The sequence below is a fragment of the Larus michahellis genome, chromosome 4 (genome assembly GCF_964199755.1).
Source record: "Larus michahellis chromosome 4, bLarMic1.1, whole genome shotgun sequence".
NCBI classification, from domain to species: Eukaryota; Metazoa; Chordata; class Aves; order Charadriiformes; family Laridae; genus Larus; species Larus michahellis.
Window position 1 is genome coordinate 11,024,585 of NC_133899.1, and position 12,130 is coordinate 11,036,714.

Below are 12,130 nucleotides of genomic sequence, written 5' to 3' on the forward strand. Positions count from 1 at the left end.
CAGCACCGGTTCCTGGGATTATAGGGTAGGATCTGGATGTAGTTCTCAAAAATTCTTTGACCTTCAGTGCCTCCCTTTTAATAATTTCAGCACCCTCCCTTCTTTTAGGATATACACCTGAAATTGCACAAAAGTAACCTTAAAGAGGAATTAGTAAAAGAGAAGGAATTAAACATCAAAATCAAGGATAACTTGTTTCCTTAGCACATTGAGATTTTGATTTCTTCTAAAAGAAATCAGGTAAATACAGGTTAGTTACAAAAAAAAAATAGGGAAAACATTAATAGTAGTAGCTTCTGTTCCTTCAGAGTACACATTCTTTCTGTCCTCTCTGATCAAGCTGTAAAGCTTCCTTGCCGTCTGAACACCAGGTATTCTCTTCTCCCTGATACACTGCTTAGATGTTTGTGCTTCCATGATTTGTGGCAAGTCTTACTATTTTCCAAGCCTCCACATACCTGTGGATAATGTTGTTTGGTGAGTAGCTTGGTTCTGTTAGAGACAAACCACTAAGGATAATAAAAAGACTCTTTAGGGATGATTAATAGCTACCTTTTAGCTGTTTAATTATCTAGCTTAGAGACAGAATTTTGGAAACTGGATTGTCTGGTTATATATATTTTAGGTCAGACTTCTTCTCAAATTAGCTCTTTCTTTTTGCCAAAAAGTATGAATTATGTGTGGGTTCCCAGACTTACCCACCTGGTTGAGAATTCTTAGAGAAGTGAAGACTTTTTTTGTCAGTCTTACATGACTTTCATCAAAAAACACTAATCATATAAGTAGGGCTATGTAGGATTTTTGAGAAATTCTTCTTCCGTTTGATGAATTTTTTTGTCCTGTCCCAAATCCCACAGACTTGCCTAAGAGCTTTGAATCAGCACATAAAATAGGGTCAGACATTTTAGCCTGGGTTACACATAGATTTTACACGGATACAACTATTTCTCTGGTTAAAATAATTATACCAATATGACCTCCTAGAATGGAGATATTTTTCTGTTTTTCCCTTTACAAAAATTAGGAATATGAGATGAAATTAGAAGGCAGAAGTTCAAAACAGGCAAAAAGGGCTATTTTTTTTTTCCGGTTGAGTAGTTAAGTTGTGGAACTCTTTGTTTTAGGATGTTGCAATTCAAAAAAATACTTGAAAAATTAATGGAAAAAAGATTCCATCCTGATCTGATAGAAAGATATGATCCTCTAACTTAGGCTGATCCTAGGCTGTCGCTTTTTTATTTTTTAATAGTCTTCTAGTAGCATGTCCTACTACTGCTGTTAAAGAAAGGATGCCGGACCATATTACCCAGTATAGCTTTTTATACAATTATATAAATACATAGCTATTTATTACCGTATAGTTTGTATGGAATAAGTTAAATCCACTGTAGTACCTGAAACAAGCTACAAGTGGTTTTGTACCAGTGCATTCACACTACAGAACTTAGGAGTTTGAGTTGCATCTTTGCTAAAATAATTTGGTTGCTTTTACTATGGAGGGAGCAGGAGGAGAAGAGTATTAAAATTTGAGTAACATTTATTCAAAATTTTTATTCCTTTAGGTTATGTTACAGTTGTATGGCTGGTTATTTTTTTTTTCTCCTGTATCTTATACTGAAAATGGCTATGTATTTTGAGGATTTTAATCTGTAAGTTTGGGATTTATTGATTTATTTTTAAAAGTAACTGAAGTTTCACCAGTTTGTCAGTTTCACAAAATGCTTCCCAGGGAATCATCTCAAGGTGGGTAGTTCTGAAAAAGTACAGAACAAATACTACACCCAGCAAGTCTTGAGTTCTCAGGAAGACTTTTGTCCAGAAGCTGGGTCATGTGAGATAATTTTTATCCTGTGAGAGGAGGAATGTTCTTTTACAAACAGGCTCACTGAAGGAATTAATGTAGGATCTTCTGTTATTTTGTATATAACAATTACATGGTGATAAAAGGTCGTTCTCTTTAACAAAGTCAGTTTATTTCATCTGAAGGTGAACTGGAAGTATAGCGTTGAACGATATCAGATACTGGTTTACGAAATCTTTCCCATTCCGGTTGAGGGCTGGTTTGGAGCTGTGGAATATATCTTGGCCATCTGCTGCTCGCAGGGTGGTGCTGGTTTGTACCTGCTGGAGGGAATCGGTTAACAAATCTCAAAGCGCTTGGCACTGATTCTCTCTGCTTTGGCAGGAAATACTCCCTAGCTCGTGGCCCCCCGAAATGCGCCCCAGGCTGTAGGCTCCTCGGAGGCGCCTGCCCAAACGCCTTCATTCGGATCGGCTCTTTGTGTGAAGGTACCAAATACAGATTATTTTTTTTGTTTCTCCTTTCTTTATCCTGTCTTCCAGCACCAGACAGGCTTAACAGTGCAGCAAGTCAACATTTATTAAATTATTTATGCATTTAGTTACTAAGACTTAACGTGAAGCTTTTATTTAAAGGACTGAAAACAGAAAATTACAACTAAAATTATCATACTGTTTCTTTTGCCTGGGATCACTAGGTTATTTTATACCCCTAGGAATCTCTAATCCTAATCATCAGAGCTAGTGATTTGTTGTTTGCACTATTATTCTGTTTAACCAGCTTTTTCTTCATTTTTTAATACTTAAAGTCTGTCTGGGGCTGTGGTAGCCCACCCCTCCCAACAATACCCCCAGGGTATTTTGTACCCAAACAACCTCCTCACTTTTTTTCCTTTGTTGTGTTCCATCCCCCATTCTCTACCTTAATATTTAAGGTTGGGTTTTCCCTTTGACAGCAATATGAATGCAGTATTGATGGATTACGTTGTAGGCTGAGGACAGTGCTCTATGGGAGATGTACCCCCTTCTTCAGCCCCACCTGATTAGGTTGCGACAAGTAAGTTCAGTAATTGCCATTCATGGCTCCTCAGGATGCCAAGGGCCTGTAGTGCATTAGAGTTGTTTCCTCTTTGTGTTTAGTCAGCCTGATAGTTAAATGCTATTCCTCAGTTTAGAATTATTAATATAATAGTATTAGACAAAGCACCTATTGCTTTCTCTTGATTTCATGACCCACTTTCTGTAGAGACCATCCCTGGTGTGTCTTAGGACACACAAATGGTGCTTGTCTAGTTTTTGAAGGTGAACTGCTCTTCCCTTTCCCCACAGTTTTTTCATCTGTTAGTCTCCAGAAGTTCCTGTATAGCGTAAGTCTTGAACAGTGACTTCTTAGCTGATCATGCTGTATTTAATTATGTTGCGTTTGATTTTACAGAGATTAAGGTGTTTTAAATGCTTCACTGCTGACACCTACAGCAGAACTGTAAAATCGTTTCCCTTACGCTATTGAAAGTGAGGAATGGAATTTATTAAAGAATTGCATAGTTTGGAAGGCTGCAGAAATTCATGTAGTGGTTTTTCCAGTACCTTGCTTGTCCTGTTGGGAAAGGTTGCGGGGGGACTGGGGCGCGTAAAGCTGTGGTGGTTCTGTTGGGAGAGGAGGAGGAAGGGTGCTCGGCCGACCATGGCAGGGGCAATCTGAGGCGCCGCCGGGGGCTGACTCTGCTGGGGCAGGTAGCTGTCACCATCACCTGCATCTTTGTTGCATTATTTTAGATCCGATGCTGTTGAATGAGGTTAAATAGAAGTTTAAACAAATGATGTCCCAGATTTGAGGGGGTGGGGTTTTGTTTGTCTCCATCTTGCCGCATGCAGGCCAGCTCTGACAGCAGAGGCGGCCTGCACCTGAGAAGTCTGGTTCCACTTGCATCTTGGGCTGATATTGCATGCACAGAATTTAAAGTTTAAAAAGTTGCTTCTGGTTTTAAGATGACAACAGAGAGTGCTTTCTGCTGTTCTGGCTGACCTGTGATTAGGACAAATGGAGACTAATTATGCACTCTCCCAGTGTTTCTGCTGAAGGACAAGACAAATCCAAGCCCTAAATACATGCTATTTAACTGTTTAAAATCAGTTCTTCAAGGTTTTTCTGTTTTAAGTGTAAACGTAAAGAGATTTTTTACAGGCACTCAATAATTTATCACGTCAATAATCAGAGTCAGACCTAATGTTTTACAAATAAATTTTTTTTAATCTTTGATCTCAATCCTGTCAGTCCTCTTAAAGTATAAATTATTAAAGTAACTTTTTGATTCTTTGAAAGCCTATCTGCAAAGATAGTATTTTTCTTCTGCTTCTCAAATAGGGCAGTACTCTTCTTATGATTTATTTCAGTTTGTTTGATCAACAAAATATAATTAAACTTTTAAAGTGCAGCAAAGCCAGTACCTTTCAGATAGCTAAGCAGACAATAGCGCTCTTCAGAATTTTCACTTCTTGGGACCTGAAAGTTTTCAACAACAAGATTTAGGTTCTTTTATGTTTGCAAAAAACAATCTTGTGCTAGTGACACATATGCCAATATCAGAATAATATTGCTCAATGTTTTTTCCCCTAAAGGTTTTTGGAACTTACAAACTTACATACAAGTTCTAACTTTCTAGAAACTCTATTGTAATATCTGAAACTTTTAAATAGAATATAGTTCATTTGTAACAAAAATACTCTAACATGTATACTTTCTTTGCATGCTGCCTCATATACTCCGGATCTTTATTAAATGCTGATTGAACCATAGTTTGCTATTAAAGCTCCCAAACATGTAATTAAGAATTAATATGCAGGCAGGCATTATTGTGTTGTTCTGTAAGTGCTTGGCAGATTAGAAATTTGTTTACTTTGTGAGTATTAATCTGTGATCCCTCGTGTTTTTTATATAGGATAGTGTGACTCAACTGACTGCTGTAGTAGCATTTGATGCCGATAAGGACGTGCTGAAACTGATTCCTCCACAAAGAGTTGAAGTGTTCATGCAGTCATCAATTCTGGATGGTCTTGTACAGCTCTGGTGTAGTAGAGATGTGCCAAGAACACTTGAATGAAGAATGTGACCTTAGTTATATCTTTAAAAATATAAAAACTCAAATTCAAGTGGAGAGATTGGTTAAAATTATAGCTTGGAGCACTGCTTTGCTCCCACTCCACTTTTGTTGTTATCCTTGATGATGTCTTTGTCATAGCTCTAGGAAAACTTCAGAATTACATTGCTAAAGTAATTTTAAAGACCTGAAGCGTATACTTGTTATCAAAAATGTCTAAATTTAACAAATGTATTATTTAAAAGCAAGCAACTTTTCTCAAATTACGCATTTCTTGATGTTTTACTTTTAAGAATGTGGCTCCTTACTGCTTTAAATGCAGAATTTTGATCACAAAACTACAAGTTAAGATGACTGCGTTATCAAACTTAAAGCACATTATGATCATCACCTAAAAGTCGGAAACAAGTTCAACTTTTTTTAACAAAAGACAAATGATAGCAGTCTGTTGATAGAAGTAAGTTAATTTTTTTGTTTAATCTTAATTTTCTCTTCGGGTTTTTTATCTCTGTACATATGTAAGTATATATGTTTTGACTTATTATTGCAATGATCAGATGGCACAATCAAGACCAGAATCCAGAATGCTAGGACCTAAATAAAAACACCTGTAGATGAAGCCACTGTCCAGTGACTTGGTTAGAAAGATGAATAATGTATAAGGGTATTTGTGTTTTGCGATACAATTCAATATGTATAGTATTATATGTATATGTATATACACACTTCTTAAAACTATAAATTGTATTTCTTTTCCTATGTTGTCATCAGTCTAGGGAATCTTGCAAAGGGAAGAGCAGCCTTTCTGTATTAAAACTGAGAAAAGTAATTATGCAGACTAGATTATTATCTCAGGAATTTCCTATTTAGAGATCAGCATTATTTTCCTTTGATGGCAGACAGAATTTCAGTATGCTTTTTAGAAATAAGTGTGGATGAAACTCAGGAGGAGATGTAGCAGTGAAGAAAAAAAATACTAAGGCTTCCATATAGAAACATATGAAAATTAACAGTTTCCAGCCCTTTGCGTAGATTCAGTTTCTACTTGGCATTTTCTCTTGAGTAGCAGAAAGCAAAAAGAGACGATCTCTAACCAATGGTATCAGGACTTCTCTTAGGCCAGCGGATCAATAACGTAGTGTCCGTGACTGTTTATGAACCTATAATGAGGCCGACCTTTCCAAGTGTGGATGAGATTGTTGTTTCAGGAGCACACTGGTAATTTTCCCATCCTTGCCCCAAGTACAATCCAAGTATTTAAGCAATGTGCCAAATCTTTGTGTAGTGTATAGCTTTGGAATGTGCCCTGCTCCTGACATCCTCTGCTAACAGGATTTTGACTAATGTAATTTGGAGCAGGGAAGATGTGATGATGCTTCCACACATGATGAATGCCGTGCATGACAAGTTGACTTTTCAAAAATGTATCTTTTTGTCTTTTTGTAGTCTGGTTTCTTGACGCTAATTCATTTTTTTGGGGAAATTTCTTTTGTAGTCTTCCTTCCTTAGACTGTTTTCCAAAGAAAGCTAGCCGTAAATGATTGAACAGTCTGTTCGCCTGCCTTCTCTCTCCCTTCAGGTAACCTTTGAATCCATTGATAAATCAACAGCTAGATAGCCCTCTGTCTGTGCTAGTTGAGGGGGAAATCAACCGGTTTTTCCTTTTCTTTGCTCTTCTGTCTGGTTGGCGGCCAGTCAGCGCTCTGGTGCAGACTGGCCAGGCTACCTCAGGGTGAGCTGACTGTGCCTGGCTGGCAAGCTGGACAAATATGTGCTGGGAGACATGCCAGGGGTGATCCTTGGTGGATGAGGGAACTAAGGGTATTGTGCAATAATAAGAAATAGGGGAGGAAGTTGGAGCTATGCAGGAGGACTGGGATCGTAGGTTGGAAGAGAACTGGAGTGGTCATCTAGTCCAACCTCTTGCTCAAAGCTGGGTCAACATTAAATTCAAACGTGGTTGCTCAGGGTGTTGTGTGGCTGAGCCTTAAAAACCTGGAAGATGGGAGAGTCTACAACTTTTTTGTGCAAAGTGTTCTAGTACTTAATTATCTTCATAATGAAGAACTCTTCCCTATATCCAGTCAGCACCACTGCTGTTTCAGTTTATGAATTTATTTCTCATTCTTCTTCCAGACATCCTCAGTGAAGAGTGTCTCTCCATCTTCTCAATAACCTCTCCCCTGAGCTTTCTCTTCTCCAGGATAAGGAACCCTCAGGTTCTCCTTGTACAGATCATATGCCCCAACCCCTTAACCCTCTTGGTGACCTTTCCTTGGACTCAAGTTTTTCCAAGTCTTTCTTGTACCAGACAACCCAAAACTGACTGCAGTATTTGCATCTTGTGGGCTGAGTGAAGAGGAGTAATCACTTCCCTTGATGCGTTGGTTCCTGTTGATTTGCCATTTTGCTGTTGATAAAACCCACTATGCCCTTAGTCTTCGTTGTTGCCAGGGCGCAGTGCTGAATCCTGGTTGGCCTACTGACCGCCAGACCCTTGTGTGCTTTCCATCAGTGCTGCTGTCCTGGTAGGCCATCCCCAGCCTGTGTCATGGCAGACAGTTAGTCCATCCCCGGTGCAATACTTTGCATTTGTCCTTCTTGAATTTCATGAAGTTCCTGCTGTCCCGCTCGTGAGGTCCTCCTGGCTGGCAGCCCTTCCCTTTGCTGTGCTCAGTGTGGTGCTTTGTGTCTCCCCCTCCAGGTCACTGAGAAGGCATTGAACAGGGTAAGTCCCAGGACAGACTCCTGAGGGGCTCCCTTTGTAACTGGTATCTGGGTAGTTTTCTGGACTTGAGAATGTTGTGTTGAGGGATTCCAGGAGTAGAAAGTTACTGGGGTATCGCAGAGGCTGATGAAGAGGATGGAGAACAAGAATCCTTAGGAACCAGGCATCTCAGGCAATGGTCCTTTGATTATGCATGAATTTCTGGAGTTGAATAGGCAGAACAAGCCTTATAATGGTTGAATTGACTTAGAACAAAAGTCTTTAAAAATTAGGAAAACCTTTATTGTGAAAAAACCAAGATGGTGATAGTTCTTTATTGTGAAAGGATTGTGCGTGTTCAGGGAAATTTACACTGCTGAAATTCAATGGATGATTATTTTAACAATTATTCATTCCTACCCTTACCTAGAGTACTCGGCAGAATTTTCCATCTCAAACCTCTTTTCTGGATACTAGTTAATTAAATTTCCCTTCTTACTTGCATTTTATCTTTCGGACTAGGGTTTTTTGGTTGATAGCTTTGCTTACACATGTTTGCATAATAAAATGGTGCATGCTCAAATAGGTCTTGATATTGCAAGTCTGACTTGCAGAAATAGCTCCTACCAATATGAATAGTCCCACGGACTTCAAGGACTTAATTTGCATGAGTAACAGTTGCAGCATTGTGATCTTAATGCCTATGTCTGCTTTCCATTATACGTCCAGCTTTCAGCAACTTCAGCGGAGTTCCAGCTCTATTACAGAGGACATCGAGAAATATTTAATTTTTTTTTAGCAATAAAGCAAAAATCAGTTAAAAAGCATATATGCATATTGCTAAAATCCTTAAGGTAACATGTACAATACGGAGTCAGTGATGGCTTAAGTTAGTTTATGAGATAACGACTTCAAAGAATCATTAAAAAAACTAGTATCAGAAATATATGACACAGAGAATTCAGCTCTGGGAAATGTGTGAACGATGTACCGTAGTGATGTAATAAAATATATGTTTAAATAGACACTGCAGATCAAAAACAAAATAAAGAGGCAGAGCCGGGGAGCCATAGGAGCCAGACCTCATCCCTTTCACACGCTGGGGCACACGATTCAGGGTGGTGCCGCTGCGGGCCACAGTCCTTCCCATGGGGCGGCCCTGACAGGAGCCCAGCGCGCTGCTGTGGCTGCCAGCTCTGCTCAGGTCACAGCCCGCACCAGCCACTGACACATCCCGGAGAGAGCCCCGCTCCCCGCCTCCCTGGCATCGCTCAGGCGTGTTGTGGGCTCTCGCTCTGGGATTTGGGCAGGAAGAGCCAGGGATGCCTCGCACAACATGTACTCGTCCTCAGGCCTCCCTGCTTCATGATTGCTCGGGGACTCCTCCCACAAACGGAGATGGCTTTTCTAATTAGCCGTTCAGGAAACACTTTCCAAAATACTCTCAAATGAATTTCCTGTAGTATTTGGCATACCCGTTAACCTTTCCAAATGTTTTTTAAAGTCTTGGGTTCATTTAATGGAAAACTGATTCAGTGTAATCAGAGTATTTACTCTTTTATGGCGGGGCAAATCCAATAATCCATAAAACTACTGACTTTTTTTTTATATATATACATATATATATATATAAAATATATATATGTGTGTGTGCACACAAAGTTTTCTATCCAGAAAACTGTCAAACTGGAACTACTCATACATACGTCTTTGTAGGACCATAGCTTAGATTAGTATGAATATTCATATATGTACAAATTTATATTCAACACTTTGTAATTATTTTGATGAATTTAGAAATTCTTAAGTCTTAGTCCTTTTTTTCTGGAGCTTAGGTGTTTTTTCATATATCAATACATTAGACTGCAGAGCGTTTGCTTTTTGTATAAACTCAGCACAAAGTATCAAATGTCCAAATAACTAAGAATATGTCTTTTAGCAGTGTTTGGGGGACAACTGGTGTTTTTAAATAACTGCTGTTAATGTGACTTTATTTCCTCATATTCAATTAATAAGGTGGGGTTTTCCCTAAGGAATTTTCATTATCGGTAGTGTGCCAATAGTGTAGACTAAAGTGTGTAACAGCGTGCTTTGGCTGCAGCCTCTCCTCACCCCCACTGGAGTTAACCTGCACTAATGCTTCTGGAAATCAAGGAATTGCTTTTGCTTGTGTAAAATAACTGAAAACTCAGAATTGCCTCGTACTCTGTTATGCTCTGTTTTAATATGCTAGGATAAACTTCAGTAGAGTTTTTAAATTCTAAGCAGTAAAAGAAAATGCTCTGATTTCTCTTTCAAACTTCAAAGTGTAGTCATACCTCTTTTCAAGGGGTCATGAATGTATCACCAAAGCTTTGTAAATACACCATCAGGGGGTTTTCTGTTCAGAAAAATGGAGTTATGGCTTTACGTTCTTTAGAGGTTTGGGATTTTTTTGTTGGGGGTAAGCTAATTCTGTTTTGTTTTGTTTTTTGCTTTAGCTAAAAAACTAGGAATTACTGATGTGCCAGCCGAGGTGGTTACTTTTATTTCCCATGCAACACAAAACAGATTAAGAACGGTGATAGAAAAAGTGACCGTGATAACCCAGCACCGAATGGAATCGTACAAAGTAAGTGTGCGGGGAAGGGTGTTGTGCGTTACAGGGTGATGCAGCCCGATGCCAGTTCCTCTCAGCACCCAGATGTGCTGTGTTCACCCTGTGTGCGAAGCGTGTCCCAGACCCAGGTTTGTCTCCCCCCGCAAGGAGCCAGGTGGTGTGTGGTAGCACTGCTTGTCCTCCTCCGTCCTCCTCCTCCCTCCTAGAACTTGTGTGGAGAATTATCTTTTCATCCTTCTGTGCTAAAGTGCCTAGCGTGGGGCATCTGTTAAGCTAGCTCCGCTCGTGGATTGCGACGAAGACTGTTGATTCCTGATGTCTCCTTTTTTGACCAAGGTAACCATTGATTGGATCAAAATTGCTTCAATAGATAGAAATATCTAGTAACTATAGATGAGGACATGTTACTAACTATAGTCACATCTCCTTGGCTGTGAAAAATACAAATATTTTACAAAAGCTACCAACAGGTCTTAAACCAGCAACTGAAGAATTCTTCACTGTAATTAAACGGTGATGTTCTCTTTTAAAAAGAATATTTCAAGATAAAATGCTACTCCAATTTCATTGTTAGTGATTGTATTCTTGCAGAGAATTGAAAGAATTTAGCTATCTTAAACTGGGGGAAATTTAAATAAGAATCTGCAAAAGAAAATTTAAAGAGGAATCTGAAACAATTTAGATATCTTAAACCAGGGGGGGAATATAAATAAGAATCTGCAAACCAGTTTGAAATTCAAATAGATCAAACATCTTTACTGATAAATATGAAATATCTTTCTTGATAAAAGTAAGATGCTAATGGTTGTTAAACTGATGTAAAACCAAGATGGCAATAGCCATGGTTGTGTGTTCTGTCTAAGCTGTCCTTAGATTTCTTTAGTGTATACCTACATTGAGTAGCTTTGGTTTGGTTTTTGGCTTGTTTTGGGTGGGTTTTTTTGTTTTCCTTGAGTGAAAGCCCGGTCAAACAGTTTCGGACTGTATCTTTGCCCACGTATTTCCCAAACCTGAGTCACAGTTGGACTAATTATATGTGGCATGTATAAGAAAAAATTATCTTTGGGATCTTGTGACTAGAATCAACATTACTTTGACAGAAAAATGGATTAAAAAAAAAAATAAAGGCTATTATGCCTGTGTGTTACCTGCACTTACCTCTTTCTTTGCAATTGATGGATAGATTCTACTGTATTGGACTAAAAGGAAAATATCCTTGTTTCTTTCCAGTATTTTTCATCTGCTTCATCAGCGTTAAATCCCAACTTTCTTCTCCCTAGGATGGTGCCTGAGAAGAAGAAACTTCACTTAGTCCATGTTAAGCCAAAGATGCGTTTAAAATAGTATCTTCACAGATTCTTAGGGGAAAAAAAAAATGTTATCTTTGACTGAACCGTAGCGTTTTCATTGTCTTTTGTATATTTCTTGGTTAATGGTTTTCTTTGATTTCACAGCATTGCAGTCAAAAAGGAAAATATTAACCAGATAAATGAGATGGAAGTAATACAAATAACTGATTTTTCTGACTGACGTTCTGAGTGTTCCCCATGTGGCTTGTGTCACAAATTCTTATTGTTTCTGGGTACTAGGAAAGCTTGCATGCTCTTAGTTGTCAGAAAGTTCTATTTAAATTGTAATTCGAGGCTTATTTTCAACTGAATTTTTAGCTTTAATGTTCTTATAATGCTGCATCTTGATCATATCTGTTACTAGTTCAAGATGCGTACAAACACAGGAATTGCAGTTTACAACCAGGCTTATGTGCTCTCTCTAGGATTGTTCAGTAAGTTAAGTGTCTTGGCTTTCTCTTTAATAAGTAAATCTATTGGTTTTATTTTTTTAACTCTTTATCTCTGGTGCTGGTAAATCAATCTGTGTTTTTTAAATTTGCTTACATATTAATTAAATAATCAGATTCCAGCTACA

At 38.5% G+C, this 12,130-nt stretch overlaps 1 protein-coding gene across 2 annotated transcripts in view; it reads left to right on the forward strand.

The window, feature by feature from the left end:
* The window catches only part of LOC141741851 (transcription initiation factor TFIID subunit 4-like), a 141,984-nt gene that overhangs the window by 52,083 nt on the left and 77,771 nt on the right, over positions 1-12,130 (forward strand). For both annotated transcript variants that reach the window (XM_074582940.1, XM_074582941.1), the window contains exon 11: positions 10,086-10,216. In XM_074582940.1, coding sequence (XP_074439041.1) covers positions 10,086-10,216 — 131 coding nt within the window. The remainder of the gene's footprint in view (positions 1-10,085; positions 10,217-12,130) is intronic.